The following is a 23,080-nucleotide window of genomic DNA, read 5'->3' on the forward strand; positions in this document are numbered from 1 at the left end:
GGATTTATAATTTCATTAATAAACATATTGGTACTGAATTTTGTAAATACATAATAGAAATAAAGTCTGCTGTTTTTTTTTTTTTTTTTAAACTTTGCAGCCGTGTGAGAATATAAGAAAAAAAAAACTTCATTTCAACAGATTTTGACCTTTGACACTGGCTGTGAGGGACACAGCTGCAACTTCTCGGTTAAAGTGTGGGCCATTGTCTGCTGAGCTAAATGAGAAATGGTTTGGTTCAGTGGTTGGAAAACATCCGGACAGGAAATGCAGCTGTGGAAAATCTGAGGCTGCGAAGCTGGAAAAGTTCAGACTGGTTTCACTGGTGGTCAGCCAACGAGAAATATCTAAACACCAACATTCCTCTGAACATATGAGATATTTTACAACCTGCAGTGGGATTGCATTTTATCACATATCAACAAACCGCAGTGTTTCAACAGGACAAACACAAGGTAGTGCAACAGTGAAGAAAAATCACATAATATCCTCTGATCTACTGTATTCATTGTAGCTCAGGCTTTATGTTTATTTTCATTTTCCTGTTAGAAGTACAACCTTCACCACAGACCTTTTTAAAATTTTTAACAGATTTCCTTCCAAGATTGTCCTGTTTTTGCTCCAGTCATCTTCCCATTAACTCTTAACAAAAACATCCTTACAGCATTGTTTCTCCACCACCATGTTTCACTGAGAGGACGGCTTGGTCTGTGATTTTGTTGGCTGGTTTTAGTTTGAATGTAGGACAGAAAGTTCAGTTTTGGTGTCATCAAATCAGAGCATATTCTACCTTTATTGCGTATCATTTTTGGTTGAGAGATAATACCTTCTCTGTGAGATCTTTAAGTACGTGACACATTTTTACAATTGAATCCTGTTGACCTTTTAACAACGTTTTTTTGGCATTTCCTCAGTCATAATGACAGTCTTCTGGACATCTGTCCAGTTACCAGTCTTCTCAATGACTGTGCAGCCCACGACATCTGTATGCCACAATCATAAATAAATAAAAGACTTGAAGTATTTCACTGACAGTAATAAATTGATATAATGTATGAGTTCCACTTTTGGAAATAATAGACAAGAAATATTTAACTGTCATAACATTTGGAATAAAGGAAAACATCTTACTTTCATAGAGGAAAAAAATTAGACCAGTTCAAAGAGTTTTCTTTTTGTTTTGTTGTTTTCAAAATGCAAGTGTAATGAAGAAATTAATTTGAAACAATAGAGAAACAATTTTGAAACAATAGAACACATCATTTGTAATACAATAAGATAAAAATAGTTGTATATCAGTGCCACTATGCCTGAAAAAAACGCGAATATTGCATAAAATCATCCATAAAATCTCAATGGTGGTGCTGTTAACCAAATTTGACCGGAAGAGGGCAGCAAATACGCTTCTTTTGCTTCCATGGAAACGACCTACTTATGAATGTCTAACGGTGGGGGCGATAGAGCGCAGTTTGTGACATTTCACTTCCTCAAACGAAGTAGAAAACGGACTCTACTTTCAAATACTATTGGGTCGTGTGTGCTTTGGAGTGAAACCTCCGTCTCTGGAAGTTTTTAGGTCTTTTTAATGATTAAGAATCTGTATTTTAGTAGCTGTTTTTTTTTTTTTAGATTTGGTACATGTTGATGTTGACTTTTCAACCGGAGCTGCCGCTGTTAGCGAATGGCTGTCAGTAGCTAAGAGCAGCGATGTCCTCACCGTCGACAGAGCGGCAGGGACAGGTTGGAGACCTGAGGAGCCACAGCTTAGAGGAGCTCCAGGAGCTGCTGCTCCGGCAGGAAAAGATCCTATCTAACAAGTAAGTACAATAAAACACAATGACAGCTGTGGTGATATTCGCTTTCTCTCTTCAATTGTACCTTTTGTGTCTACTCTCATTTTAGCTAAATATGGATTACTGAGCTCATACAAGTGTGTTTTTAGATAATTAAAAACACACTTGTAGGGATAAATAAATGTTAATAATGCCTTTGTAACGAGTTTTTTGTTGAGCTCCACTTGGAAAAAGTTTATTATGTTCAGGGTTTCGTCTCAGTTTGGCAAAGTAATACGTTTCAGGTGTGGATAAGAATGTGTTTATGTATTCATCCATCTATCACATAATCAATCTGTTTATTTTATTTTATATTTTTTACAGGTTCTGTATTGAAAGTTTATGTTTATATTTATACCTCATAAAAGGTTACAAGGATTGACAACTCTGGAAATTAGAGGCTTTAAAAACATGAAATTTTGAAATAAAATATGTAAGAAAAAGCCTTCATGTGAATTGGCTGTATGTGTTGAAGCTGTATGCAGGCCTGAATCAATGAGATCAAGCTGAAGTGAAGCAGGACAACCATATCAACTGGCTGACTCAGCATATGTTCTTAAAAGTGTGATTAGGTCTGCATGTTACTAATAGATCAGACTCAGGGGGAAGGCTAAGGATAAGCACTGTCAATCATGCTCTTGTACATGCTGCTCAATGTGCTAGCTATAGAGCTAGCACACTGAGCTCAATATCTAGCATTCTCCACCAACGTTGTTTTCCCAAGACAAGTGTTTATCTGCTGTGATTAGTGGCCTTGCTAATTAGCCTAAGGAGTCATGACAGGCTCTGCTGTTGGTGTGAGTGGCATACACAAGAATTACTGACAGCACTAAGTCCCCCCTCCTGACTCTGATTGGTTGTTTCTGACTCAGCTGTGTATTTTGTGTGTTTGCACTGGGAGAAGGCACAGGAGCTCGATTTTATTTTTCTACAGAAAAATAAAATCAAGAATATACCGGTGAATATAGTATATTCACCATACTGTCACGACAGTTTTAATGAATATGTAAAAAGAAAAAACAAACAAAAAACTTTTTTTTAAAGGCACATACTTCAGGTTTAACTTCTTTTCTATTTGTTTTATATAATATAGGGCACTATCGTGCCACTGTTGGTCTGCTGGGGAGGTTGTAGTTTCTGGCTCTGGGCATGCGCAGTTCAGAATAAACGAGCTCTGGCCGTGGCATCACAGTAATAGTTGTCACCTCTGTGATTCACAAGCACAATAAAAGGCAACTCTTACAAACTAAAAGTGATTTACAATGTAAAGTAAATATATTGAAATTATTTTTGTAGTTTTCCAAGCTACTGGTGATATATGTAATTCGGACAGTTATTTTGTAGTTAGCTTCTGTCTGTATTCGGTAGATTGCATGTTTTCCGTCGTGTATTCGCCGTTGTGATTATAGATGTATTTAACTGGCATATTAAGTCGCGGCTGTTACGCCTGTATTTAAATATTGTTACACTGCTAACATGTTAGTATATTTTGTGTTAATATTAGTCATCAATGTGTTTTTTGCTGCAACTTCCGCTTCGTTCGTAACTGCCGTAACGTTCGTAACTGCCGTTTATATTCACCGTTATTAGTGGACATAATGCTTTTCTCTGGTTATTTTAATTTCAAATCAGTTTTCTCTTTGTAAATTACGTTTTTTATATTTTTATTTTATTTTCTTTTGTTTAAACAAGTGAATTTTTTTCTCTATTTTATTTGTGCAGGATTAAATTTCTTTCATTGTAAGTACTCAAGACATTGCTGATTGTATATTTGTGTATGTTTTGTGTTGAAAATGCAGAAATTGTTGCACAGTGGCATCTGTAACGTATGTTATCAGTGTACGTCTATTGTTTGATTAAGGTAAAGCATAACAGATTTTTCTTGTTATGCAGGCGGTTCTTGCAGACTCTTCCTGACAAAGGAAAGAAAATCCAAGACTTTGCAGAGAAAGTGCGTTTCGCCATAGAAGAGTGCAGTGAGGAGGAGAGGAGGCAGAGCTTGATGTCTGCTGCCAGAGCAGAGTTACAGTCCAAGTATCACCAAGCTTTCTCTTACCAGCACCGTGCTGCACCCTTCACACCAGCAGCTTCACGCCTGAATGAAGAGAATAAGGGTGGTGCAGGTGATGGTACACAGGACACATCTTTGGACAAGCAGCAGAATCAGTGTGTCTCCACAGCAGAGACAGCTGCAGTGAACTCTGATCACACCAAAGAAAGTGATCTTGTGGTTGCCTTGGACAGAGTTACTCTGTTTGAAGCAAGAGCTGATGAATTAAATGAACAATTAAACAGCAAGGCAAAAGATAACTACTTTCTTGTAAAGCAGCCGGCTAAAAAGCCTCACTATATGACTGTCTTAGAAAAAACCGAGAGGTCTGCAGCTCCCAAGAAGCAAAAATTCAAACCAAATCAGTAAGAGCACATAATTTCATGAGTGTCATTCTCTTGTTTCAATGTTCTCTCACTTTGTTGATGAATACCATCTTCTCCTCCATATTATCCAGACTTCCCCAGAGACATGACGGCTCTCCATCAGGATCTTTATCTTCTGGGCGTTCCTCTGAAACTGGGTCGCCGCTCTCCGCTCTGGACAGGAAGGAGCGCGACAGGAAGCACCTGGATGACATCACTGCAGCCAAACTCCCTCCTCTTCATCACAGCCCAGCACAGCTTCTGTCTTTAGAAGAGTCGGCCGCTCTTGTCAGAGAACAGACGAAGAAACAGCAGGTTGGTGCTGACTTTCTCTCAATAACTACAACTCCACAACTTTATCTGTTTGTTGTCTGCTGTTTTTTTTTTTTTTTTTTTTTTTATGATGCTGTTTCTTCACTTGTTCTCTAACAAACATCTCAGGTATTTGAAGAAGAGTCTAGAGCTGTATTTCTTTCATAAATTTGGCAACTTTCAAAGGCAATTGGTTGTGCTCAATTTTATTTGGGAGCATCAAAGTAAAAATGCTGAATAGAGGTTCATGCCATACTTTTCAGATTTGTAAAAAAAGACAAACAAGCAAAAAAAAAACAACAACCATGAATCCATTTGCTTTGAATATTATGACTATTCCTCTTTGAGTTGGTTTGAAACAAAATCGTGAATGTTTAAGGGGCATGAATACTTTAGCAAAGCACTGTAGTGGCTAATTCACATTTTGTTGTCGTTTATAATAGAGTTGGCTTTAGTTCTTTTCCATCACCAGTAGAGGGCAGCATCCAGTCGCTGGTTGTCACTGCCAGACTCCTGAGCCAAACTCCCGTGCTGCTGCTGCTGCTGCTTCTGGCTCTTTATCATTCATAGTTAAAGGTTTTAACACCACTAGCTTTGCTGCTGGTTCTCTGTTTACCAACCTTTTCATGTCAGCTGTCTTTCTGTGTTGGGGTTTATTTTCAGGAGCTGCAGGCCAAACTGGCTGCCCAGAAACTGTCTGAAGGACTGAAGATCTCTATGGGGAGCTACACTCCTGACGGCGGCCCCATGGCCACCTACAGAGAGGTTCACGATGAAGGAGCCCACCTCTCATCTGAGGAGGACTGATTTGGATGGACAGCTTGGGAAAACGGTGTAACCTTGGCCTCTGACGGAAAGAGGCTTTGGACCTCATGGTTCAGGGTTTCCCATTTCAAGACCAGAGAGAAAATCAGTCCTTCCTCACTGTGAATAGTTTTTCGCCGTCAAACACTGAAGGAAACTGATTGTCACTTAATTTATGTTGGGACCGGATGTTACAAAGTCTTGCCAGTATAAAAGTACATTGAAGTGACGAGGAGTCTTAAAATGATCAGTCTGGTGTGGTTCATGTGAAGCTTCAGCCTAACTGTGTTGAGGATTTCTTCAGCAGCAGGCACTATGCAACAATTAATTCACACCTTTATATGTTTTTCTCAGGCCTGAGGGCTACAAGATGTCAAACAAAACTTAATAAAGCTTAATTTTGAGCTTCTCACTGGATTTGTCTTTACTGATCTACAAGTACAAGAATGAATGAGGCATGTTTTGCTGCGTTTGTTTGTTTTCTTTCTTTATTTTCTGTCTTTATGAAACACATTTGCTCCGTTGAGGGGTTCTTAAAGTAGGTAGACTTGTTTAATCCTGTTAATTCATTTGTGTAGACATTTGTAGAACAGTTACAATTACAGTTTTTGTCTATCAATAATGTTTACTGCTCCACTATCCACTCCATAGGAGTGGAAAATTACGTAAAATTTACGAGTCAAACCTTTGAAGAGATTTAAAATAAGCTTATTGACAAATCTTGCTTCCGTGTGAGCAAAGTGAAAGTGCTCTTGGGCACCCCCTGCTGGACTGGGGGTCTATACGCTACCTTAGCTTTCTATTCTTTAGCTCTCAAATGTGATAAATCCTATTTATAGCAGTAAATATAACATATAGGTTCAGTTACATACCATTCAATTCAGGTATAAATGTAATTAATCAAATTCATTCAGTTGGTAAAATGTTATTTCTAAGGAAGCCCAGGTGGTTGACTTTTAAAAGTGATGTAAATGTCACTGATTTATTTGACTTCACCTTTAACTTGTATGTTAAACCTGAGAACACTAGTAGTGTAAAAATGATTTTCTAGCCCATTTCTCTTATAACTGAATGCATGTTATGACCTGCAGAAAGTCCCATCTAAAGAAAATACAGACCTCATAAACCACAGAGATGTGATTAACTACCACACTTGAGTTATGTGGAATAGTTCCTAGATGCAGATAAGGAAATGTCAAGGAAAATATATCAAAAAATCCTCCTCATTTATCACCTTCAGTCTGCAATTCCAGCATTTCTATAAATAAACAGCACTGAGATGGAAATCCAAGCGGTCAAATAATAGAAGAATAGTTTTTATTTGGATAAATTAAAAATATCAAATATATTTTAGCTTATTTAGGAGTGAGGAGGCGGGGGAGGGAGGCGGCTACCAATCAGCTCGCAGTAAAGCTGTGGTCAGCTGCAGGAACTTATATTTTGAAGCGCTGTGAGATGTTATCAGACAAGAATCCATCACACGCTTGATAAGATTAATGTGGGGTAGTGAGTTATTAAGGCTTGATGGCTGAGACATCTGGACTGCATTTGGATCATGTTTTCGCTGGGAATGGCAGGCGATGACGGGACGGCAGCAGGCTAATGGAATATGGCAAACCCCATTTCTCAGCTGCTAATATATGGTAGATAAGAAGTGCCAGCATCTTTCCAATCTGCCTTTCCTTTCCCGTCATCTGTCTCGCAGCTCTGCTAGCTTTCCATATTTAAAGGGCCTGAAATGGGGGTGTAATAAGGAGGAAATAAGGCGCTGAGGCACCTTTGGAGGGGAAGTGAGGGTGGGTTTCTGCAGGTCACAGTTTGGTGACAGATGCCCCTTGATAACCTCTACTAATTGTGGCTGAAGTAACGGCAGAAGATGTTTTGAAGAGAGAAGGGAAACAAGTAACGGCTGGGTATTTAGAAACTGTATCTGATGGGCCCACGGTGACGTCAGATGACGAATACGTGATCGCGCTCTGCAGAGGATCCTCTCTGCACTGGGATTAATTACACCATACCTTGCTTACATACACTTGCAGACTGTTCTCAATTATGGCGCATATTTCTGCCGCAGCCCTTCTCTGCGCTCTCTGGCATCGCACCGGTTTCTAAATATCTGTAGAGGTTGTGAGGTGGAACTTAGCAGACTCTTGTTTTTTTCTAACATTGGCCATTGATGAGGAGGTTGTTTATACTTCAGCTCAGATCCCAGACCCCTTGACTCAGATTAATAAGCTCCTCATGAAGTAGTCTGCAAGTGATTTGCTCCAACTCGGGGTCCGAAATCACACGTCCTGCGGGAGTAGAAATAATTTGCTGTTTGGGAGGGGAAACTGGAATGTGATTTCAAAACTTTGTCTTCAAAGAGCCGTCTGCTCAGCCTTAAATTAGATATACAGTATGATGTATAGACTGGCGTTTAATGCGAGTTAGACCCTCAGCACAATGATTTGATTATGTCTGCCAGGTTGCAAAGTCTGAGCTCATTGTTTTTCCATTCTCTGATGTTTGTGTCATATTTTTTCAGGGCATATAAGGAGATTAAATAATGCAGCGCACAGCAGCTTTCTGCAGAGATGATTACAGCCGATCTCCACCAAACCCAGCGCCTGCACACCCAGGTTAAATCATCAGATTTTTGTGAGTTGAAACATTTGATGATAATAATAATAAATGTGGTTTGGATTTACAGGGATGCTGACAAATAACTTCCCTCTTTATCTTCAGCTTTTTAGCAGACACATGACGATTTTAATCTAAACTGATCCGCATTTGGAGCTTTTTATTAGTTCATTCCAGATCATGATGCTGCCACCACCATGCTTCACTGTGAATGTGATGTTATGTTGATTTAACAATGTTGTTTTATTGTTTTTTACATTGTTTTAGCTAAGGGTGCTCCAATGTATCGGTCAGCTGAAGGCTTCCTTCATTTTAGGAGATCGGTGAGCATATCTGCATGTTTGGAGTTGACAGTAGTCACCACACTTTTACTAACTCAGTGACTTTCTTGCTAAATTCAGCAACTCTTCAGACAAAACTATTGGTACCTGCCATAATCGGAATCGGCAGGTTTGGCTTTTTAAAGATTGGTGAACAGAAATCGGTCAGAAAACTGCAGTCGGTGCACCTGGGATGTGCACTGAAAACGAGCTAAAACCATAAATGTAACAGTGTTCAGTGTTGGTTTGTACCTATAGAAATAGATAATAAATAAAGAAAGAAGGTGTTGTCTTTGTGTCAGACTTAGCTTTGTGTTGTCACATATAGAAAACAAGTTGTATTAATCAGAAACTTCTGAACTTCACTTCGTGTGAGTCTGACTCAGCCTGGAGAAACGTCCATCTTTAGTCATGTAAATGTTGTTTTACATGTTCTATAATCATGGATGACATGCTACACATGCAGTGATGTTTGTGTGCTCTTCTTCTGATGATGCATTTGTTTAATTAAATCATTTTAATTCTTGTAACCTCTCTTCCATCACTAAAGGATAAGATTAACCAGAGCAGCTGTGTGGTTCAGCAAAGTCTTTGTTTTTTATCGGTTTCCTGGAACATATTTTTGTTTGATTTTCAAACAAAAATATTATTTTTTTGTAATTATAATTATTAATACCATTTAAAAAAAACACTTTTTTACATGTCAAATATTAATTATGGCTGTGTGTAGACATTTTATAAACTGTGAAACTTGCTAAGTTAGAGATTTATTTACTTGGACGTGTTCCTCAATAAAAGCAAAACAAAGCAAAAAAGAACTGAAAGAAACTTGTTTGCTTCAGCATTACATTACAGCACTGAATATGTTGATGGGAAACAAAAAAAAAGAGCTTGTCGGTTTTAACTCATGCAAAATGAAAAAAAAAAAGATTCATATGCAAATGAGATGAGCTGCAAATGAGAAGCAAATATCTGTGACTTTGCGCTGGTAGGTGTCTGCGTTCTCTTGACAGGCCGACGAGAAAAGAAAATACTTTCCTGACAGGACGGAGGTGCCGGGCGCTCCAGTTATCTCACCGTGAAACAAGCGTGTGTGTGTGTGTGTGTGTGTGTGTGTGAGAGAGAGAGACGGTGAGCCAGCTCATAGTTCATGTCATGTTTGTTGGCTGCCTGAGGAAGCATGATATGTGGCTGCAACACTCACAAGGGTCCTGCAGCTGTCTCATAGAGAATGTGGACGGGAAAATAACGCCTGACTGCAGGGCTGATCTGTTAAGAAGAAGAAGATGGTGTTTGGAAGTGAGTGTTGGTTGTAACAATAGTCAGAGGGATGATTTATTTGGATTTTACGTTCTCAAGATGTTTGTAGCATCCATAAGGAGGCTAGACTGCTCAACGAGGATCTGCTCAGAGCTTTTCCTGAGGATGTTTTTGTTAAATGTGGCTCACAGACACTGAAATCAAGCCGGAATCTGATAATAATGTTTTGAGTTTAGCACTGATTGAAGTGCATTGAACTAATGATGAGGATATTGTTTCTGATCTGCAGATTAACTCCACAGTGTAAGCATCGATGCAGAGGATTTTCACCATTGATTCATAAAATACCACCAGCATGTAGCTCAGTACATATAAATGATTAACATGCGTTGCATAGAAATGGTGAGATCTTATATTAAAGTTTCAATGCCCTGAACTTATTTTATTTTTTATTTTACAGTGTAATATTTTATTAGCTCAATATGTCAAGTCTCAGTCCTGCTTCTCATGCCTCCAATTTCCTGAAATTAATCAACTATTAACTTCACATCCCGAAATGAAAAGACATATTAGGAAATCAAAGAAAAAAGCAATAACTCAAAATGCATTCTAACTTAAAGATACCATTACAAATGCAACGTCTGCGTTCTTGAGAACGTCCTCTTAGGATAGCAGTATTTCAGCAGCTGTTTATGATTTATGCATCTTTTCCTGAGAACAGTCTGTCTGGATGATCTTTCTTATCAGGTGGAAACTAACATCAGTTTTCCAAAAAGACGGCAGAAATGTGGATCCATCTGATTACAGAACATCAATATACAATCTGTCAAAACTAAAAACTAAAACACCTTTTTGCTTCAGTGCTGCTTTATAAATACTGAGTTGTTGAAGCAGGTTACTGACATTATAGAAAGACTAAAAACATTACAAATGTTGGAGATGACAAGTGTTACAATGGACAAGGATTTCCTCTGTGGAGAAGAATGGATCCATTCAAATTGATCAAGTAATATTTTCACCTGTGTTTCTTATTTTATTCACATTTAAACTTTTGTTTCTGGTCCGTTTGAGGTTGTGGTGATTTCTAACCAGTTACTTTACCCAGGTTTTTGGTTGTCAGTCTGACTGTCTTCCACCTTTTACATTATATTTTTATTATTTCAAATGTTGTTTTAACAGTACAGAGCCAGTTTTCTGCTCTGTAACACAACAAATGCTCTAAATCCTTCTGTTCATCTCCATCCTCTTATCATAACTGGGATTTAATAAGTGAAATAAATAACAAATTATTATTTTAGTTACTTTTGTGTCTCAGATAAACACATCTGTTTGTAATAGAGTGATAAAATACACATGTTATTTCACTAAACATGCGCTGCTAGTTTTTTTTTATAACTTTGGACTGTTTTTTCTCCCCATTAGGTTTTTTTTTTGCCAAATAATTAGCAGGTTTAATGTAAAAGTAGTTAAAAAACCCACAGTATTTCTGTAGGACTCAAATGTCACAACACATGCGTTATGTTTCTTTTTTCTTGGAATAATGTTTACAGTGGAGAAGCCATAAAACTCACCACAAATGGAAAAGGCATGGTGTGGCTGTAATGAGTTATCCATGTTGCTGCTCTGCAGGCGCAGTACCCTCAGGTCACCACAGGATGGCAGTGGCGGATTTTCTGTCTGCTTTTGTTTGTCACGTTGACGCCGTGGTTTACTTTTAAAAACCCACCAAGTTCTGAGAATTAACTAAGTAGTTACACATTTTATCAAAGCCGAGGAGCAAATGTGAGTCCAGAACCGTTTGGGGATTCTGAATGATCCACATCTGTTTGAGCCAAATTCACCTCTTGATTCCAGGTAACGAGCCTCAGGGATGGGGATCCTTTTCCAGGACGGGCTCCAGCCTTTCCATCCGTCACAGAGCAGATAAGAGCTCACAGTCTGAACCCGTGTCTCTCACCATGACGGGAGATCGTACAAATATGATCTGGACACATGTGTGCTTGACAGCCCTCCCACACTCTCTGCTTGGCCAGCTTTGCATAACAATCCTGAGGCCCTAGGAAGAAAGGATGGAGAAAGTGAGGAGGAGGAGGAGGAGGGGTGAAATGGGTTGAGGCCCGTGATGCGGAGCGTGGGCCAAGAAGCTGCCAGGATCCCAGCCGCTCCATGTCTGCCCTGGCACAGTATTAAGCAGGCTGTTTTGGGGCCTGTCAAAAGCTCATCACGGCAAGGAAGCCGTCTCTGTGGGGGGGAGGCGGGGCTGCCAGGGCCTGGCAGGGGGCAGAAACCAGAGAGCCGGCCTGGCAGCCTGCTCATACGGACCAGCATCACTCTTATTCTTGTACTCTCATTAATGTTACAACAATGAACTCACATCCAACTTCTTTTAAACGTTTTTTGCACTCCACTTTCGGTTGATGTGCTCTCTTCATCTTGGGTTTTGTGGTCTGTAAGTGACGGGGCCTTTTTAAGAAGCATCTCCTCTGTAAAATTCAACACCAAGCCTGTCGCGACAACAGCGTCTGCTACATGATGAATTATAGGATTGTTGTTTTGAGACCATTTTCAAGTAATACCGTGGATATGGCATAATAATGCAGGAGCACATTCTCAAAGATCAATAGACTTTAAATGTTATTTAATATTTAACCCTGGAGGTGGAAGACATTTTAAATATGCAAAATAAATAAACAAAACAGCATGAACATGAAGTCTTTGGGCAGACCTAAGATTTTTGTTCAGTTTTTGGTAGAAAAAGAGAAAATCGATAAATCATGCAAATGAAAAGTTAATTAATCATGCCATTAATTGATCTACTGATTATTGCGACAGGCCTACACAACAGCTCACAATCCGTTTCTATAAGCTTTTATGTTTTAATATTGTCCAACATGAGCCAAAGTGTAAGAAAATGTTGAGAGCGCTCAGATTTATAGAGAACAGGTCTGTGAATGCACCACTTGTAAACATACTAAGGAAAATGTTTCACACTATAAATGTCCGTGGATCAATAAGTAAGGTCATTTTTCTTAAAATGCACCTAAATGTTGCCTGTTGTCCAGAATGGGATTATTTTTATTTCAATCTGCCCAGACAAAGTTGTCAGAAACTGAAAAACTTGATGTTTTTTTCAGTCAGTGAACCCAACAGGCTGCGGTAGTAACACTCACCTCAAAGTTACGCTGTGAGAAAGAGACTCAAACTAAACTGTGTTGACATTTAAAAAAGAAAACGACACACCGGGACAAGTTGAAACATGTACGCTGCAAGAGAGTGAGAGAAAGCAAGACTTCCAGCGTAAACTTTCAGAGTAAAGCAAACGTTCCCTGTTTTATGCTTCTGAGGTTTTAGTCTCTGGATTTGGGCAAGTTTCACTTCACTTTGTCACTTGGTGGATTTAAGCAGCAGACTGTGTTTGTGTTTGCGCTCAGCTACGTTTGGTGTTATCCAGGGAGTATCGCAGTTACAGTTAACGCAAACTTGCGTGGGAGAGTCCCAGTTACAAAACACTAGAAATTTACGTTGAATTCAGTATTTCGGTTTTGTTTTCCTGAAAATACTCAAACACACTGGCCAGATCCTGCACAAGCTTCAATCTGCACACTAAAAACCTGCTCTAGTAAGACTTTATTTCCCATACAAGCGTTTCACATCTGTGCAGTGTCAGCGCTGTGTAGATCTTTGAGAAGGAACTTTCTATTTGTTTTGCAAAATTATGATCATAAAGCCTGCGTTGGGCGTTTCAAATTGGCCCGGGGTCTAATGTGCTACAACAACAGTAAAACTACGCAATAAAAACACAACAATCTGAAATCCTCCTCTGTCCAACAATTATGGGGGCTATATGGAGCGGCTGGCTCGTTCCTGAGCTGTAATGTTGTGACCATTCCAAGCCCTGAGGCCAGGTGTTTTTGATTGCAATATAGCATGTTGGAGTGCACACTCTGCAGAACAGCTCTGGATTTCTGATAAACCAGATGAGACTGAGTGGGAGTGGGAGGCCCGTATTTATTCATTAACGTTCTGTTTTCTCAGAGACAGAGCCCGACGGAGAGACAGGCAGCTACACCCTCTTCTAAGATGACTTCCTTTGCTGAGTAACTACATTCCAGCTGATATACAACATTTCAGTGAGCAAAGTGTTTTTGGGGTAAACACCTACAGACACAGACAGATTTTACAGTTTAAAGAGGCAACGAGTGAGCGTAGAAGAAAAAGAGACAACAATTACTTCACTTTTATTCCACCAAACCTTTCTTGTTGTGGATGTTCTGCAGCTGTTTCTGAGACGTTTCTTGAAAGGAAACTTTCATAACACAGAAATACAAAAAAGTGTTGACATTTGTGAATATATGCAGCTCTGGTAAAAACTAAGAGTCCACTGCTCTGAACCTGATTGAAAACCTCGTCGTTATTCCACCAAATACTGATTTCTGAACTCTTCCTGAGTTAAAACATCAGTATTGTTTCTACGTGAATATCAACTTGTTTTCTTTGCTTTATTTGAAGTATGAAAGCGCTGCAACTTTTTCGTTATTTTCTGCAAATACTAAATCTTTGCTTGGAATTTCAGTAGTCCATAGAATAAAAGAACAATGTTCATTTTACTCAAACTTATCTACAAAAAGTAAAATCAGAGAAACGGATCATTTTAAATGGTCTCTTAATTTTTTCTGGAGCTGTACGTAAAACTCAGTCATGAAAATTTCAGTCTTTGCTGCTGTAACGATGAGTTCAGTTACAGCTGAATAAGCTGAAAAGGTCATAACTCCTGTTTTTTTATTTTGAAAGCAAGTGACAGAATACGTCAGGGGAAATACGTCATTTTGCTGGTGCCTTTAACCAATCATTATTGCTCCCAGTTTTCCAGTGGTAAATGTGACTTCCAGTTGAATTTCCCAGCTCAGAGGAGAACCTGAACGCAGCATAAGCTACATCTTTGATGTTGACCATTTGGAGTTGAAAACAAGAGAAGAAGGAGCGCATTAAAGCAGGGCGATGTTAGGATGCTGTTACACATGGGAGTAAAACAACTTAACATACTGACAGGCAGGAGTGGCCTTTAAACAAAACAAAAAATAAAATGCACTTTCCACATATCTGATCACATTACTGTCAAATAACAAAACTCAAAACATCTACACCCAGCTTAAGTTTCCCTTAGCCATAACAAGAGTAATGTATTTGCAGGACCCGGCAGTGGAGTCTAATTCCTGCAGTGTGTGTACTGTCATCTCCGCAGTCCCTAAGCTAAACTCATAAAAGCTGTCTTCCTGTTCTTTCTTAGCTGTCAGCACAGAGCATAACAACATGACAAAAATGGTCATGACCAATGAAGAATTTATTAAACTCTGACAAGCATTTACAAGCTGCATCTGGTCCTGATTCTCATGTGTATACATCTCTGTGTCAGCCCCTGCAGGTGCCACTGCGCTGGTTAGCAGGCCGGTTCTGGATGCACTGCAGACTGCATAAAGAGAGCGCGCTCACGTCGGCCTCCTGCACGCCTTCTCTAGATAATAGTAAGGTGATGACGGCTGAGCAACTGCGGCATCTACCGTAATTCCTTTCAAAGCTTATTATTAACGAGAACAAAGTATTCCAGGGGAAATACAGTGCCTATAAAAGTACTAATCCCCTTGGATGTTTTACCCTTTTATTACTTTTGCAAATCAATCATGATCAAAAGAAATTACAAAAAAAAAAACTCTTTAATGTCAAAATGGAAACTGATTTCTATAAAAATAATGACAACTAATATATGTCTCAATCAGAGTGTGACTTCCTAAACTCACACTCTTAGTTACTAAACATTTCAAGGATTTAATAGCAACAGATTTAATAAAGAAGTGTGTTTAGTCTATCTAATATTTACGACACAAAGTGCCTCCCTGAATGAAGTGATAGTCGTATGTAAGAGCCCATGACTGGTGTGTTTATTCAGCTGAATCTGTGAGCGCTCTCTTCATTAATCTCCCGACAGATGCATTGATGCGCCGCAGCCTTTCACCTGTGCACATGGTAAAAGTGATGTATTTAAGGTCTGACACATGCTGGGAAAAAGCAGTGAACATAACGTGACTCAGCTGCGTAATTCTCTTTGTTGTTTTGAAATAACCACTACAAAGCCAGGACTCTTTTTGATGTGGTTTTCTTATTATTTTGCTTCTCTGTAACTTACAGAAATGTCTGCAGTGTAATTTCTCTTAAGCGGGGTTTTTAAGGACTACATGTGAGGTAAAAAAAAAAAAAAATTTTAAAGGGAAAGATGCAGTGTTGTGTGTTAAACTGTCCTCCTGCTGATTATATCCAGGTTTGATACCCTCTATGCTTTGGAGGAGTAAAAACTGATGAGAAAGTTTATAAATTAAAGCGCAAATTTCAAGTATTTCTTCGGATTAATCTAGAATAAGTAACAGTAAATACTTTTATAAGTCATAATATGTACAAATGTTCATTCTTATTACTACTTAGCGTATAAAACGCCTTCAGTTTGAAACTTCACCTGCAGGAACTGTTCACTTCAAGGTGAGCTCGCCATAACGTTTAGCTCAGGAATGTCAAACTCATTTTGGGCCGTGTCAAAGATCTGAATGTTCTTAAAGGGCCGGTTGTGCCAGAACGTTTTAATAAAACCCATTTAACTGTTAAAATATCAATTAATCCCAGTCCTTCCAGGATTTTGTGATTGTTTTTAAGATTTTTGTAATCAAAATCACATATTTTTGGATGCTAATTTTGTGCTAATGAATGATGGTAAAAGTGGCTTTTTATTACTTGACATATTGATCACGGACTATAACTTGACATCGAGTAAGGCTGAGGCAGCAGTCAATTAAACCCAATGGTTTTGACCGATTTAGAGAAACATTTGCGGCGACACTTTACTTGACGGGGTGTGCATAATGCATAATACATGACATAACATCTGTTATGAACATGAAGGAGTCTTTATGAATGTCTGTGACTGTTGTCATGAAGCGTAATTCGGTAAACAATGATACTTTTAATGCAAAGTTGCTCTAAAAGTTGCATTGAAAGTCTGTTAGAACTTTCAATGCATTAAAGTTTCATTATTTACAAAATAATACAGAGTTGGCACTTTTAATGGACTTTTAATGCAACTTTGCATTAAAAGTATCATTATTTACCAAATGACACTTCATGACAACAGTCATAGACATTCATGTTCTTGACAGGTGTTATGTCAGTCTCATGCACACCCTGTCAAATTAAGTGTTACCAAATTTGCAGTAAAATCTGAAAAAATATGGGGATTTGCTGACTTTGTGTGGATTTGTGAAAAACTGGAGGGACTTACTGATGTAATTTGGAGTCCAGAGGGCCACATAAAAAGCTACGGTGGGCCAGATTTGGCCCCCGGGCCTCGAGTTTGACACATGTGTTTTAGATGCAGACAAAGCAGCTTCTTTTTCCCACTGGTGGGATCTGCAGGATGTGATGGCTTTTATGACCTCGGCGTTTTATGTTCAACAAAGGTTTTGTCAGAAATCCTGCCAAACTACGTATTACACTATTTATTAAAGTTCTCTCATGTGAATTATCTTATTTTGGTTCATTTCAAAGTTCAGGAACCTTTGAAGTAATTTATGATTACGCCAAACCCTGAAAATGATTTTGGCTTTTTGTTCAATGGAATAACTGAATGCTTGAGATCTTGTGTCATGAAAAAAATATTTTATTTTTGATATTTTTGGCCTAAAGAATTTGGTTTGAAGTAAATCAGAGCTGTGTAAACTTTATGGAGCCACAACTGTGAAGTTAAAAGTAGCAGTGGGTCACAAAATGTTATCTCTTTTGTTATTAAAAATACAAAAACAATTATTTTGTAAAAACAAATGAGATGTGCAGTATTGTAATGAAATGTACTAGCCTGATAAATCATTTTAGATCTATTCTAGGCTACAAATAACACTAGACTCTTTTTTAAAATGTTTTTTTTTGGTCTATTTCAATAAATTTTACTTTCAAGTAAAAGTTACTTGATGTTTCTAGTGCTATATACTGTTAAATTTAAATGAAATGAAAAAATGTGGCTGTTAAAAGAAATAGTTTATAACTTTTGCTTGTGTTTTCTTTTTAAATATTGTTTTAATTCTTTCCTTTTCCTTCCTTTTGTTCAGAGAAAATTAAATTTTAGGTTTTTTTTAGGCGTTTCACCATCAACAGTCTGGTGAAATAAATTATTTTTGAATCGTGGACACGGGCCGCACAGAATCAATTCAAGGGTCGCAAAAGGCCCCCGGGCTGCACTTTGGACACCCATGGAGTTAATGATAGAATATAGTGGCACAGAAACATTTTACTTTGGTGCTGCTTTGTGACAGAGCCTGTAGTGAATTTTGATAAAAAAATGTATGGGTGGTTGCCCAGGACGGCATTTGAAAGGGGTGGCACAAACCAATCAATGATTAAACTTATTTCTTGTTGCCTTACTTGTTTCCTGAACAAGTGTTCTGGTGTTTTTATTCATGTGCAGGCAATAAAAAGTTGGCACTCCATATATTTCCAATGCGCTGCTGATTATTACATGATAAAGGCGTGTTTGTTGTCCCACAGGAAGTAAAGCACAAGTTATTCTGTGAATTCTTCTTTTTCTTGTGCTAGCATGACTGAGCAATAGCTCTAGTTACGCTCAACTAGCAAATTTGAAGGAATGATGCATTCACAAACTGGGAAAATTTCTGTGGATGTTTGTATTATGCAAGCAACCATGAAAGGAAGATAATAGTTGTGGGAGTAATGGCAGAAGGAAGGTGTTAGCCAGGGTGGCGTCCATGCAGGAACCACCACTATAAATAAGACTGTACGTCATCAGGAGTCCACCTACGTTTGTGTAACCCTGTCCGTGTGAGATGGACCTCTCTTCTACCGAATACTCTGCTTTGTGTTTTAAGGGTGTTGGAATGAAGTTTGAGGCGGGAGGAGCCAGACACACGGAGGTTAAAGCCGTGGTTCCGACCGTTACGTTTATTCGGCTCACCTTCTGAGCCACAAACCAACACTACGTGTTAACATAACTTCCTTTAATTTTTCCAAACACAGTACAGATTAAAAAAACTAAGAAAAACTACACAGAACTAAAGACTCAGTCATTAAACCTGATATTTGGCTGTAGTGAGGAGCTAACGGTCAGTGTTGCTAACCCTCCAAACCACAAGCAAACTCTGACCGTTACGGAACACCGGCTCCCCGTAGTAGAAGCCAAAGTACGGTGTTCATTAAAGGACATACCACACCAACTGCCAGAACCCAAAGAACAATCTTGGGGCTTCTGCTGACTAAGACACTACCCTACATTTGACTGGACTACAGGTAAGAGATTCTGATAGAAACTCTTTGTTTTGTTTTCTGTCCACACCTTGGGCACCAACCCAGCTCTGAAGTGAGAAACCACCAAACAAGAGTATGAATTATTGTCCTGTTTTGGTATCTTAAGGACTTATTTAATCTAATTCAAGGACAATTAGTTTGGTGTTCATCCTAAATAAGACTTGATCTTTAGAAGAATACACAAATGACTGAGATCTCTCAAAGAATGAAAACAAATCCTCCTTCAAAACAGATTTTTGACAGATCCGTAGACTAATTTATTTATTAACATTAAGATCATTTAATGCAACTTAAATTTTTTGTGCCTCGAGGGATGCGTTTTAATTTTTCCCACAAATATTTTAAAAATCTAGCTTATCACATTTTAAACGGTTAGTAAAAAACAAGAGCCTCTGCCAATTAAATGTGGCAATTACTAGAAACTGTTAATTTAAAATGATTTCTTAAGAGATTATTTTTTCTTTTGGTGTATCTGATAGTCGCATGTATATTCGACTATCAGATACACCTGTTTTTGCTTTTTGTTTGGAAAGGGTTTCAGTCAAAATGGCTAAAAGTGAAGATGTTGTCAGCATTTTTGGTAATTTTCAATCAGTTTATGAGGGCTAAAAATATCCACACAAAACCTTTCTAAAAACTGCCATCTTTTCACTGATTATTTTAATGTAGCTATTGTTGTGTTGTTAATTCATAACATAATTGTGTGCAGAAGGTTTGCTTTAAATTAAAGCAAACCTCAGACTTACCCTGTGTAATTGCCGTGGGGATCTGGTTACCGTTTGGCCAAGCAGGATTCGTGCTCACCACCAGTCTGCCATACCTCATATAACACCTCAAAGTGGGTTTGGACTCGGGCTGCAAGGTAATTGTAATTTTAACTATGTTGTCTAAGTGGGATGAAAGCAGGCCAGGCCGTCTGAACTCTCATTTTACGTCAGACTTGCATTTTAAGTGAGGCTGGTACGTGCTTGGAACAGCTCTAGACCATAAACAAGAGATCCAGCAAGCTGCAGTTTCATTTCGACAGCACACCAGAGTGTCTGAAGCAATTATATTTCTTCCCTGCCTTGGTGGAAATTTAAAATAGGAACACACCTTTGTGGTTATTAAATAAGAGAGTGATATTGTTTACTATGGAAAAGGTTTCTGAGCTGTCAGATTGTTCCTCAGTGTTATCTTTTTGACATAGAAATGGGAAATATTACAGTCGGTAATTTTGTCCATTATCCTGATGCAACATGGAAACATTCATCATTCTCTTGTTATTCGGAAGATGTTTCTCACAGCATTTTGAGCGGCGAGAACATTAATGCTGGCTGTTTCTCATGTGGTCGCTCCTCTGCCAGGCCCAGGCCTCTACTATTGTGCATATTTGGCTCCTTTCATGGCTTACTGGGCCACCGAAATGGGATAGGGCCATCATTAACGTTATTAGTTACACCTGACAGGTCAAACTTACTGCTGTGGTAAACATCTATATTAGAAGATGTCTTTCCATAATTAAATGAAAAAGCTAGAAAGAGATTTGCTCATCCTTGTTTAAGACACAAAATACTGAAAAAACTAATAGGTGCTTCAAATAAAAGTAATTTTATTTATAAGTCACTGCAGAGTTGAGTAGTAACTAGTTACAATTATGCTTGAGTAACTTTTTTGAAAAAATTTACTTTTAGGATTTTCTTTTCTACGTTGTACTTTTTACTTTTACTTGAAAATTTTTTTTATTAAATAATTTTTTTGATTTTCTACCAATGAATGAAAACCAAACATGTTTTAATCAAAAATTCTCCAGGCACAGACACATATCTGCAGTTTCTGTTAAAGTTTTTAAGTATTTTTTATTGAATGAAACTAATTTGGAAACATTTTCTTTTGCCTTTGCTATAATTATTGTCAGTTTCATCCTTAAAATACCTAAATTTCCACTAACTTTACAATTTGGTCCATCTGAGGATGTAATTTTTAAAGATTAAATGACCGACAATTTGGTCAGTTACTCAGTTCTTGAGACAAAAATCCGTAAAACAAGGTTTTTATGAGACAGATTGGATACCTGGCCTCAGTAATACATCCCTGCATTCAGAAAACTCTAATCTGAACCTAAAGTTTCCTCGTTAGCGATGGAGTTTTCTCTCAGAGGCCTCTGATCTCGTTGTGATACCTGTGTAAAAAAAAAACTATGAAGGTTTGTTGGCAAACTGCAGGAAATGTACAGATCAAAGTGATGACATCACGTTTTGAATTGCACTGAAGTCAAATTAAAACCATATGATAGGTGGATGCAATTTTCCCATTTTCCATTTGGAGCTTTAACCTGCCGAAGTATTGGACGCAGTGTGGAGCACTTAAGAGTAATTTGTTGGGCGGATTACAAACGCAGATCCATCATCAATCATCATGCAACATAGACAAACATATTTATTAGAATTTTAAAACCATGTAATCCATGTTGACAAACAGTGTGACTGAATCCAAGAAAAAAAAAAAAATCAACCCAGATAGGAAAAGTGTATTTTATTTAAAAAAAACAAAAACAAAACGTTAAATTGCTACAGAGAGAAGAGTGACTAAATATGCATCAATTCATAAATGCAACTTTTAATTTTCTTTTTGAATCAATGAAATGCTGTTCTATGAGGAAAGGGGATTTAAGTGTAACCTTTTATTCCTCATTGAACAAGCTAGCTATACAAAACATGTTCATTATATTTTTTTTGAACAAAATCTGTCAGTTCTGCCTATTTTAGGGCCTCTTGTCACTTTAAATCTAAATAAGCTGCTGTTGGTCACGCGCACATGACAATGGCTGCAATTACACAACCGTACATCTTTGAAAAGCATCAGTGGAGCCTCCAGCAGCAAGTGGTTTCTGAATGGTAAGTCAACAACAAAACACTTTGTCTTTTCCAGAAGCTTCTGCTTGAGTTGCTAGGCAACGGGGCGGGGCTTTGCTGGGGTTGCTAGGTAACGGGACAGCGCCTGCTGATTTGTTACATTCCGAAGGTTATCAGACACTAGAGAATATTATTGCCAGAAGTTGTCTCTGTGTTTTTTTTTAAACACTTGTGCTGTTTTTAGAAGCCAAATCTATACCCAAATGAAAGTACAAAAATCATGCAAAACGTAAATTTTGCACAAAACATCGCCTTTAAAGTAAATTAATGGTTCTGAAACCTTTGACAAACTGAAACTATGCACATCATTTTAGAAAAGCTATGGCAAAACTCCACGTACTTTTGTTTCAGCCCTCTGGAGGACAACCTCTGGTCCGGCCCGGCACTGGTACTACAAGGCCTTCACACTAAACAGAAAACAAATACTGTAGCCATAAAGGACCTGGCAAAAGGAGAGCAGCAGCTGCGGCTGCGTCTGTGGCCCAAAGTCCTTTGAGAGTATTCTTTAATCCTGACACCTGCAAGCCATTTTATCATGATTTACAGTGGAGGGGCGGGGGGTAAATGCTGGCTGGGGGCAGAGGGGGCGACCAGAGGAACTGTTTTCACAACAACTGATGCAAAACACAGCGCTGCTCCGGCCAGGGATTTGTAGTTTGTTGTGCAGAACGATAACATGTTGAATTTAATTTGAGCAGGAAAGCTTTGATAGAAAGTCCTGCTCTGATTTACAGACAAGTGGTCTGAGAGAGCAGAAGAGCTAATGAATGAATGAATGTTTTTTTTGTGTCTCTGTGTGAAACCAGCTGAAGATAAATTGGCCGGAGGTTTTGGGACAGGATAGGGAATTCACTTAAATGATCATTAGCGGGATCTCTGAAGGCCAGTTTAAAGTCGCTCAGCTGCTCAGCCATCACGCCTTGATGCTGCGCTGTCGTTCACATCCATTCACCGCCGCGTGCATCATTACTTTTGTGTGTGTGTGTGAGTTCACCACATGCTGGATTACTTTGGGCTTGGACATGCTGAATCTGTTTCTGTGTCATGTAGCAGCTGTAATTGCCTGTGACAAACAGTCCTCGTTTGTGGTGCAGCTGAATCTAAGTTGGTGAGTTTTTTTTTTTTTAAAGCGCATCTTGCTCGGATCAGAAACAAAGGTTACAGTGCAAATTATAGGGATGACACTGGAGATCACAATTCAAAACAAAAAAAGATAAATTCAGAATGAACTCATGTCTTCAATTCTGAATGAATCCTTTTTTTTTTA

General features: G+C 38.5%; 1 protein-coding gene and 1 long non-coding RNA gene across 4 annotated transcripts in view; one reads left to right on the top strand and one right to left on the bottom strand.

The window, feature by feature from the left end:
• Nucleotides 1-1,437: 1,437 nt before the first annotated feature.
• On the top strand, nucleotides 1,438-5,775 carry polr2m (RNA polymerase II subunit M). Its single transcript, XM_015050485.1, has 4 exons — nucleotides 1,438-1,817; nucleotides 3,726-4,247; nucleotides 4,340-4,562; nucleotides 5,223-5,775. The coding sequence occupies exons 1-4, from the start codon at nucleotides 1,708-1,710 to the stop codon at nucleotides 5,364-5,366; spliced, it is 999 nt and encodes a 332-aa protein (XP_014905971.1). The 5' UTR covers nucleotides 1,438-1,707; the 3' UTR covers nucleotides 5,367-5,775.
• A 3,663-nt stretch (nucleotides 5,776-9,438) lies between these two features.
• The window catches only part of LOC106958537 (uncharacterized), a 29,907-nt gene continuing 16,265 nt past the window's right edge, over nucleotides 9,439-23,080 (bottom strand). For 2 of the 3 annotated variants that reach the window (XR_001427170.1, XR_001427171.1), the window contains exons 4-7: nucleotides 20,973-21,080; nucleotides 11,407-11,621; nucleotides 11,137-11,297; nucleotides 9,439-9,574 (exon numbers count right to left, since the gene is read on the bottom strand). This is a non-coding gene — a long non-coding RNA (uncharacterized LOC106958537). The remainder of the gene's footprint in view (nucleotides 9,575-11,136; nucleotides 11,298-11,406; nucleotides 11,622-20,972; nucleotides 21,081-23,080) is intronic. The other variant, XR_001427172.1, reaches the window with a different exon arrangement.

Source organism: Poecilia latipinna, unplaced genomic scaffold (assembly GCF_001443285.1).
Source record: "Poecilia latipinna isolate Pla-1442-1.1 unplaced genomic scaffold, P_latipinna-1.0 Scaffold993, whole genome shotgun sequence".
NCBI classification, from domain to species: domain Eukaryota; kingdom Metazoa; phylum Chordata; class Actinopteri; order Cyprinodontiformes; family Poeciliidae; genus Poecilia; species Poecilia latipinna.